This window comes from Centruroides vittatus, unplaced genomic scaffold (genome assembly GCF_030686945.1).
Source record: "Centruroides vittatus isolate TY-2023 unplaced genomic scaffold, ASM3068694v2 contig_717, whole genome shotgun sequence".
Lineage (NCBI taxonomy): Eukaryota > Metazoa > Arthropoda > Arachnida > Scorpiones > Buthidae > Centruroides > Centruroides vittatus.
In genome coordinates, this window is record NW_027122456.1 from 2871168 (window position 1) to 2898541 (window position 27374).

General features: G+C 28.1%; 1 protein-coding gene across 1 annotated transcript in view; it reads right to left on the minus strand.

The window, feature by feature from the left end:
- LOC136980687 (dynein axonemal heavy chain 2-like) overlaps positions 1-27374 on the minus strand; it is a 647596-nt gene that overhangs the window by 286770 nt on the left and 333452 nt on the right. Inside the window, exons 12-16 of the mRNA XM_067276853.1 lie at positions 21401-21535; positions 14796-14900; positions 11800-11970; positions 7282-7419; positions 3775-3986 (exon numbers count right to left, since the gene is read on the minus strand). Of these exons, the coding sequence (XP_067132954.1) occupies positions 3775-3986; positions 7282-7419; positions 11800-11970; positions 14796-14900; positions 21401-21535 (761 nt within the window). The remainder of the gene's footprint in view (positions 1-3774; positions 3987-7281; positions 7420-11799; positions 11971-14795; positions 14901-21400; positions 21536-27374) is intronic.

Below are 27374 nucleotides of genomic sequence, written 5' to 3' on the forward strand. Positions count from 1 at the left end.
TTTTGTACAATAAAAGCTCGATATAACCGTTATAAGATCGATGAAATATATTTGATAAATATATCAGATATACCTATGCTAATTTATGAATATATGAATAAACATTTGTGATTTACCCGTACTATTTTTCTTTCTTCTTATGTGCGACCCGTTTCAATTCGAAAGTTCCAAATGTGGCTCTTAGAAAAAGGTTGCCCATCCCTGGTATAATGCAAAAACAGCAAGAGTTGCGCTCCAAATTCTCTCTTCTCTGGTTCTCATAACAGTATAAACTGCTACGAACTGCTAATTACAATTATTTTATTTATTTGATATAAGCAGAAAATGTTTTTAATAATTATTTTCTTTATATTATAAATGCTTTAATTAAAAATAGTCTATTTTATAGGTTCGGACAACTAGGATTTTACAAATTTGATAATAAGTTTTAAAAAAGCTATTTTTTCCTTTCAGGTTAGTAAAAAGTAGGTTATAGGTTATAACATCACAAAATATATTTGGTATATAAATGGTTTGGTTCAATCCCTTATAATTTTTAATTTGCAGAATGAAACCACAGTGTGAGAAAAAAGAAGCAAAGGGAAGTCAAGAAAAGTTGAGACTAAAAAGAAAACATGATTTGGAGTTAGTAGCTGGACAGGGCTACAGTATACAACAAATGTTTAATAAAAACTTAAAATGCCAGTCTGAAAATATGTCTAACAACGACAATGTGAATCAATGGGAAAATATAAATAAAGATATTAGTATTCAAGAAATTGAAAATAATAGGCCTATATCTGCAACTAAAACCGACGTAGATAATATCGATAATGCTCAAACTGATCAAAACAAATTTGAGAAAGAGAAAAATAAAGAAAATTTGCAAGCAATGGAAGTCAGTATTCCAATTCTAGAGGGCAACGAGTCTAATACATTTTTTATAAAACCGCATTACAGTAATATAGATGATTTCTTCGAGTATCATCCGAAACAACCTACCAAAAAAGCACCGTTTAATACTAAAATTTATAATAGAAAAATAGATTGTCAAAATTGTAAATGGCTAACATTTTGTGAAGAAAATAACAAGTTGTACTGTTCGATCTGCTTAGCATACGGACGAGATTCAGAAGACAATGTTTTTATCAAAGGTTTTAATAATTGGCATTATGTTCATCAATATGTCGAAAGGCACGAGAAAACCAAGGTTCGTGACGAAAATGCTGTTCGCCATTTCATGCGCATGAAAAACTGTTCAAGCATTACTACACATGAAAAAAATACTTTTTAATCGTAATGTTGTAAAACGAATAATTGATATTATTAAACTGATTGGCAAAAGAGGGTTAAGTTATAGATGCAAACGAAATGAGGGTTTTTATATATTGGACAATGACAATGTAGATCACACAAACTTTTTAGAAATGATATTACTTTTGAGCAAACATGACGATATTTTGAAAAAGCATTTGGATAGTTGCATTAAGCAGAGTAAAAAAATTCACCAGTCAAATTTAGATAAGAGAACACAAGGATGTGGAAACTTAGTTACATTTTTATCAAAAACTACTGTAAACTACATACTTGAAGCAATATCGAAACTAATTAAAAACAAAATTTTGAAAGAAATAAATGATGCTGGAATGTATAGTATTCAGATTGACACCACACAAGATATAAGTGTTCGAGATCAATGCGCAATTATAGTGAGATACGTAAATAAATACATAAATGAGAGACTTTTAGCCATCGTCATTGTGGAATCATCACGGATGAAACTTTTTACAATATTATAAAAGATATATTAGGAAAAAATAATTAGGACATTACCAAATGTATCAGAAATTCTACTGATGGTGCTAGTAATAAGCGCGGGAAATATCGTGAGTTTTCTGCTCACACGCTAGAAGCTATCCCGGAGCGTGTTCATGTATGGTGCTACACCCAGTTTTGAATTTAGTTATTTCTGACATTACTCAGTCATCAATTGCTGTAGCTTCATTATTTAGTCTATTAAATTTAATAGCAATTTTCATTCGAGAATCGTACATTCGAATGAATATGTGGATTTCTTTTAGTAAAGATACTAGGCGTAAAAAATTAAATACGATAGGAGAAACGCGATGGTGGGCCAAGGATGTAGTCTCAAAGAAAGTCTTTGGTAATTTTGCTAATCCTAAAGATGGCTTATATGTTGAATTAATATTAACATTACAGTATTTTGCTACATCGATAAACATTCAACCAAACGTACGAATAAAAGCAAAATCTTTTCTAGATTCCTTAATAAAATATGAAATAGTTTTTACAGCTGAACTTTTCTTACAAATATTTGATATTACAACACCGATTTCAAATTATTTGCAAGAAAGAAGCATAGATTTCATCAAAGCTCATCCTATGGTTATGAATGCAATCAAATTATTAAAGGATATATTGCAAAAATTTAACGTTGTAAAGAACTCTGCTGATGTGTTTGTAAATTATGTTAATAATAAACTGGATGAAATGCAGTGTGATGTCAAACTTGAACATACATTACCAAATATTAGAATATGCAAAAGAAAGCAAATGGACAGTGGAGAAACTACGGACGAACCGGTAAAAGATTCATTCAAGAGGTATGAAATAAGTAATTACAATCACATACTAAATACTGCAATTCAAAGCATGGAAAATCGTTTTCCTTAAAACCAATTATTTTATAATGACTTTGCATGTTTGCATCCGAAAAATTTTTCTGAAAATACTCCAGAAAATGCATTCCAAAACTTAAGCAGCATTTTAATACAATTTAATCCAGAAGCAACTCAACACAATATTATTTCAGAATTGAAACATTTTAAAACGTCGTGGAATATTTTAAAGGAAAATGTCAGTGAAACTCATCAAATTAAACGAAAATGAACATTATTTTGACGATCAAGTAGAAAATGATAAAGACTCGATTTCATCCTCATACTGCAAAGCTTGCAAAAATTGCCCTATTTGTTGTTACAACATATTATTCAGATATAACGTGTTAAGTGGCGCTTATTCTATACTTGGTCAAGCGTACAAATATTTACTATCTATGTCTGTAACACAAGTGTCCTGTGACACAGAGCTTTTCTATGTTAAAATTCATCAAAAGCAAACTATGATCAAGTATCAGACAAGAAAATCTGGAAGCCTTCGTGTTAATGTCAGCAGAGAAGAATATTTTAAATGAAATAGATTCTGATGATGTCATTAATATTATTGCTCAACAAAGCAAACTTCTAAATAAAAAATTAATGTTGTAGACTTGTGTTTATTGTAATTTTTGTCAATGTTATATTTTGAATATATTTAAATATAAATTGAAAAAAATACATTTTTTTTTATTTATGGGCTGGGCTGGTAATAATTTTTTCCACACAAAAATTTTAGGGCCAGTCCGCCCCTGGTAAAGAGTAAACATATTACATCATGTCAGCAGCAAATAGCTCATAACTAAGAAACAAAATGAAATTGCCAATAGCCATTCTAGTTACAGTAGTTAATATTGGTATTCTTGTAGAATCCACAAATGTATTTCGTTTTGTATATAAATGTATAAAGCTAAAGATTTTGTTGTAAGTTTATAAATCTATAAAAATGAAGATAAAATAAGAATTCTTCAACACAAATTGAAAAAATTAAGTACATGGCATTTGAAAATTGACATTTATGTGAAAATTTCAGTGTCAAATAATTTTTCCAAATATATCTGTAAAATAATTAAATCTTATAATTATTATTAGAGACTTAAAAATTTTCATTTATAAATACCTGTTAATGTCATCTTCAAATATTTTAGCAGATGGTTGTTGCAGCTTAAAATTTTCTATAAATGCAGCCATATCTATATTCCAAAGATTAGAATATGCTTCCCATCGTTTACAATATGCTTCTTTATTGTCATTTAGAGTCTTAAGTCCACTTGAAATATTATTTTGTAAATGAATACAATCTTCATCTTTCATTATAACTTCTTTGAATGACTAAAATTTATTTTAATTATTAATTAATTACAATAAAAAATCTAAACACATAATATGATAATAGATTCTTAATTAACTTATTACATTAAAAACCTACAATAAAATACAAAATATATTTAGCATGAGAAATTAAAATCAATATAAAAATGGGATTAAATATTGTAAACAAAAATCAATCATCGATATCATCACACTTGTTCAATGATTGTTGTCATTGACTACCTGAGAAAATCTCTACTTACACTTTCTTGACACCAAAAATGACACATTCCTGTGATCTGCTGACCTCTTAGTCAGGCAATATTGGGTTGGTATCAGAATTGATGGCCGAAGAGTCAGTTGTCGTCCATTCCTCCAAGAGAAAAGTCATCACAAATATCTCTAATTTTTAGTCATGGCAGTGCCTGATCCTACCCAACCAGATACCTCACCTACTCACCCTCAGACATCAATTACCTTTGGGCCTTTAAAGACAGCCTATCAGAGATTCAGAACTTTCCCAATGAGATTCAGAACTTTTCCTAAAGAGACTGTCACCCTAGTCACAATGAAATCCTAATCAAGCAGCATTACCTTGTATACATCTACTCCAGGTATTTATTGACTCGCAAACCACTGTAAACTCTCTCTCTCAAGAACAACAAATTTAGACCTATCTAGACCTATTTTAACTCAATTTCTTATATGCACTATCAATAAATCGTAAACAATGTATTTTTTTTTCTTTACAAATAAATGGCTGTTTCATTAACCTAGTCTCTGTTTGAGTCACTTCCTGCTCACCAACACGCAGTCTCCATCCTGAACACAATCATCTGCGCATGCAGCCACTCACATGACCTACGTTTAAATAACAAATCAACACACCGTCTTGGTTCCGTGTCAATTGGAACACGGTGGTGTCAGTCCTGACGAGGCACTAATGAGGTGCCGACCCTCCAGTCACAATATTAATTCAATGTACCATACTTTGCAGTGTGTAAAAAATAGAAACCTATCATTGATAAAAACAAAAATTATTATTACAGAACTAAGAGTTGACAATTATATTTAGGATTAGCTCTATTATAAACAATTGTAAATACATAAACAAAAAACGTAATGTATCCATAACAGTTAAGTAATCTGACTACTATTCTTTACAAATGCAATTGTATTAGAAATTTATATTGTGCAACGATGTGTTGCACAATGAGCAAGTATTAACTTTAATTGTAAGTATGTCAACAATACTTAAATCTACAAACTGGGAAAAAGTCTACACTTGCTTGTTTATTTTGCTTCTATTTCTTCATCTCTCTCTATAATACATAAAGTAAATGAAGAACCTAAAAGAAGAGAATATAAGCAACCAATACTAAGCTTTGATCAATCAAAGCTTAATGATGAAATCAAAAAATCAATTAAAGAAATTCTACCAAATGAGGAAGAAAAAAGGAAAGAATGGATTTCTATTGAAACCCTTAAGTTTATACAAGAAAAAGACAGCTAATGATATTCAGAGATGCTTCTCAAACCTTTAAAGAATCTAATAACAAATATAGAACCAATTACTGGTGTGAAGAAAACAAAAAAAAAACAAAAAATATCTCTGCACAAACATTTTCTAACTCCTTCCAAGTTCTTCTTCATGTGCTACAATGGTTACCCAATTGGATGTCATTCAGAACATAAAAGCTTTTTAAAAGAAATGTAAATTCAAACAATCATTCAAACTATAAGTATAATGATTTAAAGTTGTCAGGCATTGTTCTGTGCATAACAAAGATTCAAGTATAGCCTGCCAGGCCATTAACATCATCATTTCCAACTTAAAATTTATACAAAATGACACAAAGTTAGCTTTAAAGATTTCTATGGCCTTGAGGTTGTGTGTGTGTTGTTGTGAGGAGTTTGGCCCACATGAAGTCTGCCACAATTTCTAGATCCCTGTATAGGTAGAGAGGGTTGTGGAAATTCTAGCATGTTGCACATCCGAAATATGTTCTTGTATTCTGATTCTCATAAAACATTTAGTGGACCCAATGTACAGAAGGTCCCTATTGCATTTGCTACCGGACTACCCGGCATATATGGTGGGACACTATATATGCCGGATAGTCCGGTAGGGTAGTCCTACCAGGTAGCCTGGTAGGGTTGGGAGGGTCTTTTCCATTCTGAAGGATGGTGAAAATAGACAGGCACTTCCTATGTGGCGGTATGCCATATTCTTTTTTTATATATATAATTTTAAATTCATATTTTATGTCTTTTAATCCTGTCTCTCTGTCCATTTTTTTTGTTCTATTGTTCCTGTACTTCTAAGAAATTCTGAACCAACCCTTCCCCACCAGGGTGTGGGAAGTTAACAATAGGTGACAGGAAGCCCCGAGGGCAAAACCTCGTTTCGAGAGGACATTCTTTGGCTGGACATGGAGGAAGCAAATTGTGTACAAGTAAGGCTCTGAGTTTTTCAAGATCAATCCGAGCTGGTGAGTCGAGTCTCAGAGTAGGAGACTTATGAGAAAATAAGAAACCAAACTTTGAGATAAATCCTCCTTGGAAAAATCATATTTTTGAAGAGATGAAAGGCTTCAGAAGAGAACATCTGTCAGGAAATGGAAGTTGGAAACGAGTAATCACACCAAGTTATTCACCAAGAACCGGATACCCCATCCTATTGATTCTTCCTCCTTCCCCTTCTATCTATGCATCTATCTTTCATTTAGTTGTTAAGTAGATTAAGAATTAATCTGCAATTGTAGGATACATGTTAATAGTGTCGGGTTGGTAATTGTAATGGAATCAATTATGCGAAGGATTCATTTGTTTGTATGGTTATCACAAACAAACCTAGGAAGTGTATAGAGATCAGGACCTATAAATAATCTGTTCTACTGCAAAATTAAAGTTGTTCCTTGGATATCATGCTTTATTATAATTCCTTTTGCGTTGAACATCTTACACCTGAAAGCTATATGAAACACACGCTTCTTAGCAATTTTTGCATACAATGAACTTAAGTAGACGTTAAAGGTAACAGAGACCTGTTCCACTTCCCCAGTTTGGTCAGTTACAGACATGTTAAATTTTAAAACTTAAATAATTTTTATTTTAATTACTCCATACTTAATATAGTTGAATCTAATAAATTTATTATAAATTTAATCTGCAAGAATTTTTAAATTTATTGTCATGGTATTTTTTTATATGTACAATATTTATTATGTTTGCTTTTTTTTTTATTTGTTGAATTTAAATTTAAAATCTTTTTATAATACAGAAATATTAGTTAATCAAAAACAATCATACTCACAGGTATTTCATCTTTATATTCCTTTAAAATATCCAAATCTAATCTTAATCTTCCAAAACTATTTAGACAATCAAAAATATTTTTAACAATATCCATAAATACTTCATTCAATTCAAAGGTACTTGGTATAAGTTCAATCTAATAAAAAATTTAAAATACTTTAATTGTTTTTAAAAGTAAACTCAGAATACAATTTTAAAAATGTACTTAATAATTTGTCACATGACACTTTATCTAAAATAATGTTTTTCAACATAATGATTAATAATCTTACAAGCAGCACTGTAGTGATGCCAGGGCATACCAGGGCAATGTGTTGGTACTTTCTTTTTTAAGAAGGGTGAAGCCCTAGTACTTTGTGTACTTTGTAGTTGGCTTTTAGATTGTGTAACTCAGCCAAAAACTGAGAAAATTACTTCTTGAACAGTTTTTTTTTGCACTGATTATGAATATACAGTGGAACCTCACTTAATGAGTGTAATTCATTCCAGAATCTTACTCATAATGTGAAACACTCATTAAGCAAAACAATTTTTCCCATATAAATTAATGCAAAATACAATAATGCATTTCATGCCGAAAAAATACTCAAATATTTTATGTTTAACATTTATTCAAAGAAAATTATACAATATACATTGTTAAGGAGCATAAATCAGCTTCATCTTTTCTTCTAGCACTGAGTGAACCAACCTGGAATGAAAATTCAATTTGCAGAAAACAAACAAAAAAAAAATTGAAAAAAATATCTCATAAACAGCTAAATGATATGCCAAATTTTTGGGCTATGTATAAATTTAATAATTATAAATAATTAATTTTTAATTGAGAGATTTCTAAAATTTAATTTGGAATTGGTCATTAAATTTAGTACAAGATGGCAGCATAACTGCCTACTTCTAGTCAAATTAACTAATTTCTAATATTTAATTATAGCCTTTACATAGCCCAAGAACTTGGCATATAGTTTGGCATTGTTTATTATATAACATGCTATGGTTGTTGATGTTTATATGTAATATGTCTGAACACAAGTTTGGAAAAATGCGTGATCACAAGCGACACTAAGATGCTAGCGGAATGAGTGCTAAACACAGACTGATGTAGCATGCACACAATCTGAAACTTCCCCTCTCCTCGTCACTCGTTATGCAAAACGTCGCTCATTAAAGAAGTCATTTTTTTACAATTTGTTTTGTTCGTTATGCAAATTACTCATTACGAGATGTGCTCATTAAGCAAGGTTCCACAGTATAGGTCATTTTTGGTACATTTGCCATTTAAGCATTTGGTACATTTGTTACATGCCATTTAAGCCACAAAGTTGCACTTTGCCCATACAAAACTTCATAGATGGTGGCACCTCCATAGATAGTGGTGATTCAGACTTGGGATGCCAGTTAGTGCCTTAGTCCTTTTTAATTTACTACTACACCCCTGCACTACATCCCTGCTTAAAAGATTTTTAAATGTAAATATTAATAGCAAAAAAAAGTTAAATTTTAAATCAAATTTTAGATCTGATTATAACACTCACAAAATTTCTTTATATTGTATCACAATTACAAATTTTCAAAATTATTCATTCATTCAAATAGCTAATTATAATAAAAGAACTTTTAAATTTAAAGTATGATATATTTTATTTTTATTTTATCCACTGTTCACTTACTTTTACATAGCTGAAGTTAATAGAGGCTGATTTTTCTATTAATTTTTATCATTACTTAAATAAATCTTGTATTCATTCACAGTAAAAAGTTAAATTTTATACTTTTATTTTATTTATATATTTATAATAATTAAAAAATATAAATAATTTTTGTTGTAAATTAACTATTTTTATCATTTTATTAATGTTTAAGTTTGTGTATGAACATGCCAAAAGAATCAAATTTTTAAAGTTATCATTGTTCAGTGTGAGTTGATTTTAACTTTTATTATATTTATTGCTGAAAATATAAGACTGTTAAATATATATATATGTATGTTACTGGCCAAACCCGATTTCAGGCCTAACTAGTTCGGCCTACGACAAACTAGTTTGGCCTGACACACATAGAATAAACTAGTTTGGCCGGAAATTGGGTTTGGCCAGTAACATATATATTTGAATTACAAAACTTATAAAACATAAATTATGTAACTTCAATCACTTATAGAAAAATTTTCTAAACTTTAGTAAGCTTCAATAAGTGCAAGATCTCATACTGAATAGACAATGCACACTCCATAATTAAGAAACTTGTTTATAAAATACTACAAGATAATAAGTTAAACAAAATACTACAAGAAAGTTAATTGCACCACATGCCAAATAATGATCTAGTATAATGTTATAATGTAATGTATTCCATTTTATGGCATTAAACCATTGATTTTAACTCCATAAGACAGAATATGTTACATCATAAGATTACACTAGATGCTTTACTATGCAATGTAGTATTATGATTCTGAAAATTCAAATCTCAGATTAAGTTTCTAAAGGATATTTATCAAACAACAATTTAAAAAACTGCTAGTCTTCTTTGCAAAAAGAATAGAAAAGAAAGAAAAAATTATTATTTAACTTTAATTATTAATAATTGCTAAAATAAATTTATCTAATTTATAATATGTATATTTATTATATATATTATTTAAGAAACTGTTTAAAAATATTTTTAAACAAAAATATAATTTAAGCTTTTACAGTTACTTATTTAGAATATATTCTAAAATTTAAAAAAAGCTGAAATGTCAAGATAATCATGCAACAGAACATAATACTCTTTACATTCAAAATTATTTCATTATATTATGACTATATAGCACCCCAGCAAGAAAAATGACAAGTCGAAATTTTTCAAATTTTATTTTATCTACTAATTATATTCTAAATACATCAGTCTTCAATAAGGAGAAGTGACACAACTTTGATTCAAATACTTTTTGCACGAGACTGCTAGTGTCATTATGCGCAATTAGAGTAATGTTCAATAAGGAACCAAGAATAGTATCATATTTCAATTGTGTGCCAACCACATATGAATGGCAGTGCAATTTTTCAGAAAAAATGAAATATTTTGGTTTCTTCTTCCTGATGTAACTGAAATTTGGCTGATTGCACAGATTTATCACACCAGCAGAACAAAATATTTACAATAAATATCTTGAGTTCTGCCAGTTTTCATATTGTATCTTATGTCAATTAGAACTTGAGCAGAAAGTTATCATATTTATGTTTAATGACAGTGTTCCAGTATTAGAAATACAAGATAGTTAGAACTGAGTACAAAATAAACTTATGTTATTCCTTGTCAAAAACCAACCAGATAGAGTCTAGTCCCATTTCATTTCAATTTTTGTTCTTATCACAATAAATGAATATTAAATGAAACAAATACTATATTAAAAAATCAAAATTTAGAGAAATAGAAGTCCAAAAACCAACACTAATATTGCTCTATAGCAAGCATATTCAAAACATTATCAAGAGAGAAGAAAAGAAAGACTGTTTAGAATTAATTCACTCAAAACATATTTCAGAAAGTTATACTGACATTTTCAAATACTGTAAACTTTTTCATTCAGTTTGCTTAGTTACTTACGTTATTATGATATTATGCATGTTTTTGTATACAACTTAGAATTTTGATAATAAGTTAAATGATTATGTTTAACAAGCATACATATTCTGTTAAAATTGTAATAAGTTAAATGTTAAAATAAAAGTTTAATAAAATGCAAAACAATAAATTATTTTATTATCTTTGAATGTCATAAATCAAAAATGGGAAAAATGACTAATCAAATTTTTAATGGTTTAACATAACACCATAACAAAATCAATATCTATATTACTTTCAGAAACTTGAAACAAAAAATTTGCAATTGACTCTAACTTAAAATATATTTAATACCATTGTAAATAGTTAATTTCAAAATGCCCAGTTCTTTTTCCTCTCCCTCATAAAAAATTTTATATTTTTGACTTTTGTTACTTTTCTCACAAAAGGTGTGGTATAAATTATTAAAAACAATTAAATTAATAGAATACAAATATAATAAAAGTCAGAGATTATTGTACAACTGAAATGAAGAGAATGAAAAGAAAACAAATCAATAATATATTTGAAATTTAATGGCAACAAATGTAAGAATTCAAATTTACCATATTATTTCAATATTTATATATTGTTGTTATTATGACAATAATATCTCTTACACATATAATATACAGATATTAGAAATTTTAGTAGAAATCTTTTGTAAGAATGTTGTGTTTTAGGAATATGCATATAGGTGGATGTTAGAAAAACAAATCTAAGCTTTTTTTAGCTTTTGTTTATAATAATGTATCCAAATATCACCATAAAGAAAGACATCAGGAATAATCCATATATAAAATATTTTTGTAGCTAAATCTAAAAAGACCTTTCATAAATATATACTATATGATAAGAATATGTTATAGAATTGTGAAAATTACTATTCATAAAAAATTTTATAATAATGAAATTTATTAATACTTACTTTATTGTTTTTTAAAATGACTTTCACAATAATTAATGGATTTATTTCATGCTTATTATCACCATTGATAGTAAGATCAATCATCAATAAAGATGATCTTATAACCATTTTCAAAGCTTCTGCCATTAAATTATCAAACTTATGAACATATTTCACCCAAAATGAATACACCTAAATAAAAATTATAATTAAAATTAAGAATTTTTAAGCTTGTGCATTTTTTTGATCAAAATAAATATAAACAAACATTATAATCCAATTCCTCCATTTTAGTCTTCTACATTAAATTGAGGAATTGGATTATGTTTTATATTTATATTTATTTTAATTTACTTTAATTCTTCAATTTAATATGGAAAATTGAATTGAGAATTTAAATTAAAATGTTTATATTTATGACCCTATCAAATTAAATACACACAATCCCACTGTCTTATATACACAACCTTCAGTGATCATGTTAATGCAGAGTTCAAAAGTCATGTAAGAATTTTAAAAATGAGAAGAATTTGTCAAAATAAATAAGAATGTCCTAGTAAAAATGAGTCTGTAAATCAACCATTCATGAGATAAATATTATTTTCAAATGCAAATGCAAATGTCAAAAGAAATTCTTGTGAACAAAAATCTTGAAACTGGTAAACAATCTTCTATTCAAATAATGCATTTTTATAATTTTCATTATTTTAAAGTCTTACTTGGACAATTTACATCTATTTTATTACAGATGTTCAAAATACCACCATTACAACTAAACACAACTTTGAATACTTCTCATCCCAGAAGCTTTAATCCTTTCAAACACCTCTGAGTTATTTCTAATTTGAAAACTGCCATTTTCAATATGCTGTTATAAGTTTTTCTACTGGATCTACAGAATACGAATATACCAAACTTTTCAAATATGTCAAAATACAAAAATCCATACAATTTAAGCTGGAAAGCTAAACTAGAAAATCCTCATCTTATCCTTATTGCATTTATTCTTTCAATTAAATACTCTTTTACATATAATTGAAAGTGAGCTGGTGCACCATTGTACCTAAATCAGCTGTACAGCAACCAAAAATATAATTTATCCTGGAAACAGTTAATTTGGAGACCTATTTTTATTAGAACTTTTTTACTTATTTTTACAAGTTCGTTCTTCTTTTAAAACTTATCATGACTTTTTAAAAATGATATATATATTGTATGTGCCAGTATGTAAGTTAACTTCGATGTTTTTGCTTAAAAGTTTGAGACCTAAGTTTGCTGTATAAGTCAATCCCAAAATATACAGTAGATTACTGATAAGAGAAACTGAAATGTAGATACAATATACAAAAGCATATTAATAAGGTAAAAGATCTAAGGTAAAAGCCCATAATAAAAGCATATTAATAAGACATTTCCCTTTCATTGAGAAATTCAATATCTTTTATATATGATACTCATGTATCATATATAAAAGTATATATGATACATGAGAGTCAACTGTACATAGAAGAGTCAAAAATAAAAAAAACTTATAATGTTGCCAGCAACAGCTGTAATTGTAAGCAGACATAAGTTTGAACATTTTATGTCTGCTTGCAATTACAGCTGTTGCTGGGCAACATTATAAGTTCTCTTTATTTTTGACATTTTCATTGGCATTTTCTTTTTCATTGGACAGTCATCATTGTCCTGTACTATACAAAAAACAACAAAAATCTTGCTATAACAACACAATTGTGATAACTTGTCACTTTACAACACGGGAAAATAGCTCACTACCTGAGTCATCGTACTAGAGCTCTTCAAACAAAAGCCTTCAGTTTATTAATGATGTATCCATTCTGGATAAAATTGTAAAAAGTCTGTTTCATATTTATCCAAACTCCCATCAATAGCAACTTAATAATGAAAGCAATGGATTGTTAAAGTCCAATATATAAAAAACAACATTTATTTACTAAGATTTAACAAAATATAATAAATGATTTTAAAAAACTTATGGTACTGTTGCTTTACAGATATCAAAAATAGAAATGTATCAAAATAAACTATTTCAAATTTATTCAGACAGATATTATTTTCCATGAATATAATGATATTATGTAAGTAATGTGCAAATTAGAGACAACTACCCTATGACCTAATGATATGTGTATGAACTGCAATTTTAATGGAAAAACAAAAATTTTGTCCTTTTATGAACAGGGATGAATTGATGCATATAAATTAGAAGGAAATGTTCAGATTTGGTCATTTTTGTGAGCATTAGAGACAAAATTCAGAGTTCAATTTTCCTGATTGACATTTATTAGAATTCCAACCCCATGAGATTGCCTGAACTCAGGTTCTCACAGGTTTGATCATTCATTGTTTACATTACACTTTCACAGTGGATTCATTCTACACATTCTTTTGTCATTACTAAAACATTTTTAAGCATGTTTTGTGAGCAATTCAAACCCTGTCCTGGACTTCACATTTGTGTGTGTCATTTTCTAATACTGCCTGTGGTGTATATTTGTAGTATGGTACCTGGATGTCTAATAATCCATTTTTTGCAAGCTTTTTTGCTCATTTGTTATTTGATTATGTCTATATAAATAGTGTGTTTGTGCTAAAAGTTTGCAACCAGATGTTATACATTGTATCGTTTCTGGTAGAATGTGGCATTTTCTGCAACAACCATTTGTCCTTCAGAATGTGTTTTCTGTAGTTTTTAGTGTTCATGACCTGATCTTGAATGGCTACCATAAACCCCTCAGTCTCTCCAAACAAATAGCTATCTAGTCAGCCAGTAATTTGATGCAGTTTTGTCAACATATTTCTGTCAACATAGGCATGCCTGCCATTAAGTACATTTTGAGCCCATGACTGTTTAGCTTAGTGTGATCTATGTTATTTATGTGATGAGTTATTATTATTACTATTATTATTAGTACAGTATTATTAGTGACATTAATCTTGTAAAGATATTGATAAAATTACATAAAATTTAATTAAATATAAAATATCCTTACTTCTGATCCATCATTTTCAAATATAATGTACAATTTTTTGATGATTTTAATTACTTCTTCATAAATATTTAGCATTTCTTGATGATATTTGTTTTTGAAATTCATCTGAAAAGTTATAAAAATATTATATATTACTACATCATTTCTTAACTTGCATCAACTTAAAAATAATTAAAATATCAAAAAATTGAATACAGAGCTAAATTAAGTAAACAGTACAGTGACTGGCCCTTTTGAATTTAAAACTCATTAATAAGAATTCTGTAAAAGCTATTCTGGAAATATTGCATGGCAGTATCAATACAATTTTCTGTTGTCAGTAGATAGCAAAAAATTCCAATGTTTTTCTTTGTTACATGTGGTCAATAAATATGCAATTTTGTAGTTTCATAAAACAAGACAACACATTGTGGATTAAATTATTGGTGTTTGTAAATTCTAGATATTGGTAGTAGAAAAGATATAAAAAATAAATTCACAGTAGGTATAATATTTCCTGATTTTAATCTTTCTGTTATGTCATAGAATTTTTTAAAATTTCCTTAAGTGACAAATAACAGTATTGTTTATCTACTGTAATTTTGTATGGATAATCTCCATTATAACATATAGTAATACTCTACAGAAAATTGCTATATAATTTCTGCACCAAAAATTTTGAAATCATTTAAAATTGAGGAAAAAATTATGGAATCATCTTATAGTTAACAAATTTAAAACATTGCTTTCTGTATTGTTCAGTATGCAAACAGTAAGCTAAGTCTGAATATAAAGTGAATGCTTATAGCACTCAAATGCTTTACTCTTCTGTTAATGTAACAAACTCATGGCACTTAGAAGGGAATTATCCATCAAAATAATGGAAAGAATAGTAAAATTCCTTAAGGCAATTCAACAAGGATTGTTGCAGAAGATTGTTCACAATTAGTTGAATCTAAAATTTGGTGCAAGTATAACAAGCTGGAAATATTACAAAAGGAAAATATGCTGTTTGACCATAAAAGAAATAAATCAAGGCATCAGATTAGGAAACTAAAAGAAATACTGTATGTCTTGAAAATAAAAAATATTCAACAAAAAAGATGTATATGACATCATCTTTAGTTTTGATTTCATTAACAAAATGACAGAATGTAATTGTGATTTGTGCATATAAAATAAAACATTGCATAATCAAAATAGGAGTATTGTTTTAAATGTACATAATTATTTTAAGTTGTCAAAATTTATTCATACTAATAAAAAACTAACGAATTTATTACTTGTTATGATGAGAGTTATCATTTCATGTCTTAACTGAAGTTCTTTGAAAATACTTTATGATATAGTTAGGGGATAATTGGTGCCAGAACATGAGGGTATTGTCACAAGTGTAAATGATTATCTATAGGCCAAGTGAGTACTGACATACCATTCTATAGGGTCAAAAATAAGTATTTAAGAACTTCTTAAAGCATTCTTGTTGCTAGACAGCAACATGAACCCATACAAGATTGACAGATTAATAAAGAATATATTGTCAATAGACATTGCAGTGGACTTGTTGTAGTCTTGGGCCATAAGCATGTACTTCCAGATCAGCTTGCGGGTCCTCTCTAGACAGACAAAATAAAAAGAAAAGGGTGACATGAGGCATAATCACCCTTTTCTTTTTATTTTGAGTTTATTTTAATAAACATATCAAATAAGATGCAATGCCAAGAAACCTAGTAAGAAAGTATGTTCACATTTTGAAGCAGTAAGCATTTTTTTTTGACATCTTAATAAATTACTCAATCCACTTATACCTTGATTTATCATAATGGTCAACTTAATAGACAATTCAGACTTCTTACATTATCTTTCATTTAAAATCCAAATATATTTTGAACTTTAGTCTTTCTTCAGTCAATTTTTACAATTGTTTTTCTGACATTTGTTTATCTTATAATTAATTAACAATTTCAATATATTTCCTTGTAAAAATGTTATTTTAAAACCTTTTAAAATCTTATATATTTGTACTTTTTTTTATAAAATTTTAATTCATTTATAACAAAATTCTATAAATATTTTGATTTTATATAAATTGCATAAAATTTTCCCATGAATGATACTTCACACTTACATTCATTTGCAAATTTATTACTGTCTTCCAGAAAAGGAAGAAAATAATTTTTAAAAAATTTACAAGCATTTAGAAATAATAAAATTAATAACAGATCAAAAGATGAATAATAATCATGGGCTGTAGTTACACATATTTGTCTGATAGGGATAGAAGAAGGGAGAGTAAACAAGATGAAGATGAGATTATAAACAGAAGATAGTAATGAATTTGCAAATGAATGTGTGAGAGGTGTCATTCATGGAAAAATTTTACGTAATTTATAAAAAATTAAAATATCCATAGAATTTTGTTAGAAATGAGTTGGAATTTTATAAAAAAAAAAAAAAGTACAAATATATAAGATTTTGCAAGATTTTAATATAACATCTTTACAAGGAAGCATATTAAAAGTGTTACCATATTTTTGCAGATTGACCACCATTCCACATATAACCACAGGAGACCAGCATGCTACGAATCCCAGGATTACTCATATGCCAATTAAACTTTAACTGGAAAATAAAATTAATAAGATTTAACAAAACTAGTTGTTAAATAAATGTTAAAGAAAGCATTCTTTCCAGAGACAATAAATAATAACATTGTAATTTGACCAACTTATAACCAGGGAGAGCATTTTCATTTACAGGGTAAGAAAACAATTAGGAGCTTATTGACATTAGTAGTAGTACAAGTCAATGTGGGCTGTACTGACAATCTACAGCAAAAGTAATAAGGTTTTACTACCCTGATCTCAAAATATAACATCTTCCTGTTAAATTTCACACAAAGCAGATATTAATCCTGAAAGTTGAGATAATTTACAGTAAATTTCTGAAATTTGACATGGTTATTTTTGTTTGTGTTTTTGAATCAAATTTCAATAAAATTAACATAAAAAAACACTTTATGCAATCCATGAGTATTTTATATCATTAAAAAGAATACAATGCAAAAATTAAAAATATAATTGTAGTTATTGATGTAATGCCAACATTTTCACAATTTTAGAATAAAAACTGGCAGCTATGAGATGTCACACAATGTACCTTTTTTCATTTTTTTACACACCCTCTGTATGACCTCACATAAACTAACATGCCAACATTCCTCTAGGATAAACAGACATGCCTATTTTTACCATATGGAAATATCTGATTTCATGGTCTTCCAGATAGACCAACATTCCAGACAATCAATGAAAATATAATAATTAATTATGAGATGAAAGAATGCAGAAAAAGAATTGTAAAATCGACTGAAGAGGGACTTGACTGTTATAATAAATCTAGGTAAAATAAATTGAGTAATCCATAAACATGTCAACAAATTCTACTAAATGTGAAGAAAACAACAATTAACATTTTCTTTGTTTCCAATTTGTCTAAGATGGAGGAATTCCTTAAGATAAAAAGTTTAGAGCCCATGTAATTCTGACTTTCACAAGTTTTACTATATTTAAATACTAAAATATTAAATATCAAATATTTGAAAAAATCTAAAAGTTGCACAAAGTTTACAGTAAAATATTAAGGATGCACCAATAAGCAAACTGGCCAATTACCGATTAATCGGTCACGCAATATCGGCCAATACTGATTAATTGGCCGATTAGTGTTAATAATTTATTGCATTAATAGGTAATTATATTATAATTATTATCGCATGAAATTATATATTCTTAATAAAAATATAAGATTTCATATGATAAAAATAATTTTATTGTGAGACCATGGATTTTAGCAGGAAAATTTGTGTAAATGAAAGAAAACTTTCATTTTTTTGTTCAAGAATTTTGTAAACAATCAGCGATAGAAAAAACTCCTCGCGGAGAAACAGAGCAGAGGTCTCCAGTAACTATCAACAGTTAGGTGGGAAAGTTGACACTTAGCTGTCAAGAATTCGCAAGTCATCGTCAACAACCAACCACTTCCCACACTAACACTATAAAAGCTCGCGCCACCGGAAGCTTAGGGCGCTCGCATAGGAAGTTATTATTGTACTCGTGTCCGTCTCCATGCCCAGGAACGAAGTCCCGTCAGAGAAGACCTACAGCAACTCTTCCACATCATCGGCAACTGCCATACATCGAATTATATCATCCAATCTCACACCAAGAGGTATTTTGTTAGGATCTTTGTAAACTCTCTCCTGCAACGGCAATAGGCTTAGCTCATAGCCACCTGTTTGTTTAGAACTTGTAGAGCTTTATATCTACTTGCATATAACCGCATAGTATCGTAGAATAGTTTGTAATCGCCTTTTATGTTATTCTAGTTATTCAATAAATGTTTTATTTGTTAACCTGTCTCCTGTCAATCCAAGACGCCTGTCGGCTTACCGACACACCTCCCCAATCACTTTTTTGCCCTCCTAGCCATCCAAAACAACAACGAGATCGGGTTTTGCCAACCCGTGCAGTGTAAGTGGTCAGCAAGGATAAACCCCTGACCCTCTGCTTATCTCACATTATAACAATTTGTTATAAAAATAATTTTCAATATGAAGCTATTTTTCTCTTTTTCAGATTTATGTATTAAATTAAAATGATAAATTATTATTTTGGAAAACTTTTTTAATTTTAATTAATAGCCAAATCCAAACCCCTCATGGCTTCCAGTATTGCTTGGAAATTTTTTAGGAAAGATAAAAACAAGAAGATTTGGCCAATTTGTGCCAGGCTTCTATATCGAAAGGTGGAAAAAAATGCTAAAACTTTTACCACTAAAAACATGATAAATCATCTGAAAAAATATCATCATGAAAACTTTTTAAAATAAACTTAAAAGATGAAAAGAGAAAGTTCTGAAATGAAAGAAGCTGGATGTTTATCAGTGACAATGGAAACTCATATCCAAAGACAAGCTACTTTAACTCAATTAATATAGAAAAAAAAATTGTGGGATATAAATGATCAACAATCCAACCATGTTAGGTTTGCAGAAACACAAATGAATTCAAGATGTTTCTACTCGCTGGAATTCTACATACTACATGTTACAAAAAAACTTGAAACAGCAAAAAGTCCTTGTTATGTATGATATAGATAATAAAATTTCCATGTTGAGCACATATTAGTGGTCTCTCGTTGAAATAATTGTTCTACTTTTAAAACCATTCAAAGAAATTACTGTGGAAGCCAACAACCGAGAAACCACCTCATCTTCAATAATTCACACAATAGAGACTCTGAAATTATTCTTATTATTAAAAGCAAAGGGCATTAGTTCCTTTAGTGGCATTAATACCACAATAGGATTAGAAAATTCAATTTAAAAAAAAAATTTTCAGCATATATAGAAAACAAGTCTTTATGCTTGTCATCTTTATTAGATTCAGGATTCAAAATAAAACTTCAAAAAAAAAAAAAAAAATATGGTAGAGGAAATAAAAAGATGGACAATCAATAGCTTAGATAATGTTGATAATTCAAAATCTCAAGAATTAAATCCTGAAGCTTCCATTTCTGGAAATGATTAAGATGGAGGAGAATCTCTAAGTTTTTCTAATTTATTTGATGAATTAGCTTCTGGTAAAAGAAAAAATGAATACAAGCATGTTTTTAAAAAGGAAGAAAAACAAAAGAAACAAACAAACGTTTTGATCAAGAATTAGAAAAATATTTACATTTACTTCTTATACAAAGATATAGTGACCCATTTTTGTGGTGAAGTTCAAAAGAACTTTTTCCTAATTTTAGCAAAATAACTATGAAATATCTAAGTGCCCCAAGCATCTTCCATTGAAAGTGAAAAAATTTTCAGCACTGGAGGTAACATTTACAAGCCAGCAAGAAATAGGCTAATGAAAATGATGAAATTCTCATGTTTTTACATCACAATTTTAAGGGTTTTAAAGTTTAAATATTAAATTTTTATTGGTTTTATATATTTAAAGTTTAGGCTTTAAAAGAGAGAGCTTTGAATAGGTCATACTATACCTTATAATATGTATTGATAAAAGATATAATTAAACTTAAAATTTTTTTAATATTCAGTTTGTCATGTGATATATAATAAATATATAACAGAAATTTATTCTTTTTTATTACTAGCCTTATATGTGACATTCTAACAAAAATATTAAAATGCAAAATTGGCCAATTATTCAAACCGATTAATCAGTGAAATGGCCAATACTGATTAATCAGTGCATCCTTAGTAAATATAAATCAATGATACTATTTAATTTAACAGAATTTATATAAAATTTAGATATATAGTAAATTAATAGTAAACTAAACAGCACTCACATTTATATAAAAATTAAAAAGATAATAAATTGTAAAAATATAAAAATATAATTTACTATAAACAATTACATGTCAATAGCCAAAAATAATTTATTATAGTTAATATTTTAATACTAAAAACAACTGATAAATTTAAATATAATACATTATGTTTAAGGATTTCCTCTCTTTTTTTTAATATCCTTTCAAAATTGGAATTAGAAAAAGAGTCAATTTTATTTAATAGTTATTAATTTATCATATAAGAAAAATAATCAATCTTACTTGAAAAGTCTTAAATTCTTCACAAGTGTATTGAACTGATTTATTTGTATCAAATAAAACAATTTTACTCAAATTTTGTAGATGATTTGAAATCACTGTATTACACTGCTTATATTTATCAACAGTCTTCTTGACCTGTGATAATAATAATAAATTAGGAATACCTTGTGCTAAATAATGATTTTTATTTTCTACTTTTTAAAGTTGGAACTAAATTGTAATCTTAAATCTTATGTTAATTTGAATTCATAAAATTCAAACAACTTAAACTATTTGTTAATTATATCTTTAATATGCATTTCAAAATTACATTTAAAAACTCAAAAAAATTAATAATGATATGCTATTTATCATATAGTATGAAAATTAAATATTACTATCATTAGTACTCTTTCTAAAATGATAAATTTAAATTGTAATCTAAGATTTAAATTGTAATCAAATTTATTACATTATCAATTTGAACTAAGTATCAAAACAAGTGAAAATCACTGGTTGCAAGGTCTGGACTGTAAGGTGGATGATCCAGTTATTCCCATCCAAAAGAACTGATTAGACCTTGTGTTTGTGCAGAAACATATGACCTTACATTGTCATGGAGCATAATTCAGTTTCTCCGAAACAATGGTATACAAAACTGATCTTGAAACCTGTGGAAATTCAATTGATAACATTAAAATCGTGAATCTTGGTCCTGTCGAACTTTGTTATCCACATCACAAACCAAATCTTCAGAAATCAGAGGAAGTCAGCCAGGGCATGGCTCATCATGCACATTAATCCACCCGTCCTTGAACATTCTCACCCACTTTGGAACTTTACTGTCACTCATAGCATTATCACCGTAAACTTCACAAATCTGACAGTGAATTTCCACTGCTGACAAGTTTCAAATAACAGATCATATCTCACAGTCGGCAGGTGGCTCAATTTTCTTAAACATTATAAGCTTTTACAGCTCAGCACACAGACAGATGATACGGCTGCAAATGGTGTCTAAACAGGTGCAAAGCATGCTCGGAGCAGACGTACATATGCACTGCTGCAATCACACATCATTCTCTCTCATTCACAAATGGACCTTATTTAAAAAATAGCCCTCATATTAAATGCAAATATATTTTATAGCCTCTAAGGTAATAACAAAAATCAATTGTGTTTCTCTTCAATCATTTAGATAATGTTTCAATAACAAACTTTCAGTAAATTTCTTATTCCATTCATTTACTCCTTGTTTCAAACCATTTATAGTCTTTAATAATTTTCAAATCATATTTGAGAAACCTTTCTATCTTCAGACTATTTCATTTAAAATTCATATAACAAGTCTTCACTTAGATGATGTAGTTCAATGTCAATATGATTAACTTTCATGTTTTTATTCCACTTATACTAAAAAATTTTGGATTATGATAATCTTCATATGTCAAGTGCATCATCATAATCAAAGCCATACATTTGTGTGTATTCTTGAACAACTAACAAAAATTAAAATGCTAATTTTAATTATTTTCATTCCTTTTAATTTTCTATATCTTTTATTACCTGTTGCAATTTTATCTAGAAATAATTTTGTAAACATTCATGTGCCATTTATACTTCATGAATGTTATTTCTTTTTTCATAACTTTGATCTATTCCTCTGAATGCTTATCAATAATTGTCTCACTACATTCTTTTAGTTCTGCCACATCTTCCATCACTGATTTATTTTTAATTCTCTTATCAGAAACTCTTCTTTAATATTCTTTCTGATCTCGACATTTTGTTTCATTTTCTATTTATTGATAGAATCTCTACTGCATATTGTTCTTTTACTATTAGCATATATTATAACTTGTTTTGTATTTTCATCATCATTACATCTTTGTAAATCATCAACTTTAGAATCTTTATGTTTATCATTTGCCAGAATTTGTAAGCATTTCTACTTGTAGTTACTTTAAAAGTTGCTACATCAACTAATCATTAAACTTTCAATGCTCTTTTCTAAAATTTCAGTGTAAGTTTTATATTCTATTAAAAATCAGTTCTTCCTTAAGTTATACTTTCTTTTATGTGGTATGTTTCTTTAGAATCAAATTATATAAATGGCATTTTTTTCCTTGTCATTTTTCATATGAAATAGTATTATATACTTTAGCAGATAATCTATTCTCTGAATAAAATGTATTATTCACTGCTTTTTTCCAGTTTTTATTGTATAATCTGGCATCAGTAAATATGCATGTTAGAATTTCTAATATTAGTAACTAACTATTCTTTTTTCTGCTACTTCATTTTGTTGGTAAAATAAGGTGCTGCAGTTTTGCATAGAATAATTCCATTTTTAAATAACTTCTTTGAGTTTTTGAATATTCACCTGTCAGATCTGATTATGTTATAACAAATTTTGTTTGTAAAAGTTAATATTCCTTTATTTTGTTGAATAATTCATTTTTATTTTTAAGACAATTATTATGGTAGATATATCAAAATATATTTGTTGCTATTCAGTGTATTTGCTCTGTGTGTATATATATATGTATAACTGAATCAATTTCTTTGAGAAACTTTTAGTAATCATTTTAGCCTCAATGAATCCTTTACAAGGTTTACATGTATGATATTTTTGAATATTTGTTCATGTTACCAGTTGCTTATTGTACATTCAAATTACAAAATTTATGTCATAATGTCTTTATTTTCTATTTTACAAATAAATGCAATTGGATTCTATAGTTTAACAGCATAAGAACCTCTTAGGTCAAACTGCATCAAGCAATCAATAAATTTAAAATAATTATATATATAATCACTGATATATATATATCAGTGATTTTATAACTATAATTTTATAACTACAGTAGAGTGTCGTTTATCCGAAAGCCGGTCAACCGAAACATTGGGTTAACCGAAAGCTTTCCAGTTGGACTATGTTGTGCTGAATCGAACATTTTTGATTCTAGATTAACTTCTAAAGTATAATTTTTTTGTTTTTATATTTTTCAATATAATTATTTTGTTTGTACAAAATAAAGAAATAATTTTTAACGATACAATAGCCTCGATTATTATTATAAAAATTTTTGTTAGGCTTAAAATCGACGAAAATTCAATACGAAGTGACACGCAACAGAAAATATTTCAACACCAGATAGGTTAATATATTTTTTCATACATAATCGGTTATCCAAAAAATCAGTTATCCGAACAACCCCAGTCCCCAATTGATTCGGATAAACTATGCTCTACTGTATATATATATAGTTATAAAATCACAGTTAATTATATATATATATATATATATTATATATCAATGATTTTATAACTATAATTTTTAAAATATAATATAGAATTCAAATTTGGTAAAATCTGAAAAATATATAATTAACATAAAAGAAGAACGTAAAGAAATAATAGTATACATTGATAAATTCACTAGTGTACTGTATATAGTCAGTAAAGACTGTAAAACAGTTATGTTAAAATTATACAAGACCTTAAAATTATGATTTATTTAAAATACCAGTACAGATAAAAATAGAAAAATGTTTCAATTAAAATCATATTCAATAATATCTAAAAGTGTAAAACAAGAACAATTAAAATGTTGTGTATGAATAAAATTAAAATTTGTACTAAAATATGTTTAATGCATAAAACATAACTGCATGATATGACTGATGCATGGCCATGTCATCATCCAACAAAAGAGCTGTGAGTGAGATAACTATGTCCTGTATGCAATTGTATAGGATGACTTCCTCTTGCCAACCTGCAATGGCTTAATTTTCAGGCTTAATCTTTGTATCCCAAGAAGTCTATCATAGCCTCATACATTTTTTGATGGATTGATAAAAATCCATGTAGGATAGTCTTTGTGTATTTGCCATTCCTGAAAAATAAAGTTGGATCTGCAGTTCAATCTCTCATTAAAAATCTTGGAACTAAGTAATATTATGCAGTCTAAAGAGTTAAACTCAACTTAAAAATGATTTTGAGAATGGAACTCATGAACAATGCTTAGCTTTTCATTAATCAACAAACTGATTTTTACAGAGCCAGTGAATCATTAGTCTCAAAAATTATTTCATATTAACTGTATGAAATTTAAAACATCGCTGCAAAATTTGATATTCAATGTAATTCTTTTTTTATAGTTTTGTATCTTGTCAGGAAAATATTTACAGCAATATTTTCTTATCTGTATTTTTTATGGAAATAAAAGAATACTCTTTGAATTAAAATTCAATTTTATTATTATATATAATTTTATTCCATAGACTTTTTGTTAAATTATAATTTAAAAAAAAATCTCTCTTTCACAAATTTTAAAGTTTCATTCAGCTAATACTGGAGATGAGCAAACTAATGCAAACCTTTTTTGTTTTTGCTAAAATCTTAAAATAAATTTATTTGTGCTTTGAAGAATATAATTATTTATGTTTTGTTTTATAAATGATATGTGATATATAAAAATGTAAATATTTTCAAAAATATCTGAAGTGATTATTATAGTTTTTAATATCTAAATATATAAAATTACTTGTCCTGACTGATTGATTCATCACCACCCAGAGCAAACCGCTGAACCTAGAGGTGAAATTTGGTACACAGTTAGGGTACTGTACATCATGAAAACGCACACTAAGAAGGGATTTTCTGAAATTCCTCCATGAGGGGAGAGGGAGAGCATTAAGGCTTAACCTGAAGAACAACAACTGTACTATTTTAGATGTGATTTTTTGTTTTCAACTACATTTAGTCTTCATTGAGTACTTAGATGTATTAAATTGATAGCATTTCAGACATTGTTATAAATATTTTTATATATTTTGATTTTTTAACCAAATGCTTGAACCATTTTAAATTCAAATTTGTTATTGCATATTGGTTCAATTATAGAACGATTGTAAACGTTCCAGAAAATTTATCAAATTAAAATCAGTTCATCAGTTCAAAATTCTCAGCAATTCTCATCATTCTCAGCTGTAGGTGTTATATAACAATTACTATGGTTGTTGAAATATTGAATGTAAATGGGGTTTGCTTGCAAAATCCACACGAGTGAAGTCACGGGTAACAGCTAGTGTGTATATATATATATATGAATGAAGGTTATTCAAAATGTTTTGAGACTAGTCTAGACTTGTAAAAACCAATTACTAAATGTATACTCATACTCATGGCATATCAATTAAATTGTGTTAGATTGGACAAATCGTCAACGGAAATTTTCAACATGATTCAAAAAGCATTTAAGAAACATGCTTTATCATGAATATAGATGTTTGAGTGACATAAGAAATTTCAGGATGGATAGAAGGCACTTGAAGATCATGTGGGGTTGTGCCAACAATGGAAGACATGACTGCAAATTAATTAATATGGTTGACATGAAAAGAGTCATGGTTTCATTTTTTTTATCTAACAATGAAAATAGAGTGCTCTGTACAAGCATTCCAGTAACCTCTGACCAAAACAAACAAAATTGCAATGAAGTGCAGGCAAAATTATGCATCTGATATTTTTTTTATAGAAAAATGGCTTTATCTATGGCCATTGTGTTTCAAGAGATAAAACTCTTACTGGAAAGAATTGTTTGGAGATCTGAAGAATCAAATAAAAAGGAAAATTGTAAAGCCCAAAACAGTCAGATTCTTCAATCATAATAACAATGTTCAGTGTGAACAATCTGTGATTGTTCAACACATGAACAATCACAGATTCTTGTTCTGTGCTCTGTGATTGTTCAGCATATAATTGTTAATGATCCATCCTTCTTACTTTTCAAATCTTTTATCTTGCAATTTTTTCCTCTTTCTGAAAGTGAAAAAAAAACAGCTGCAAAGGCCAAAATTCTAGTGTTGAGGAGTTGAACAACACTGTAACAGGTAAACTAAACAGTTTGTTCAAAAACACGAGAATTACAAAAACTGGGTTTTAAGATGGGATAAGTGTATTGAGTTGGAGAGAGAATATGTTAACAGAA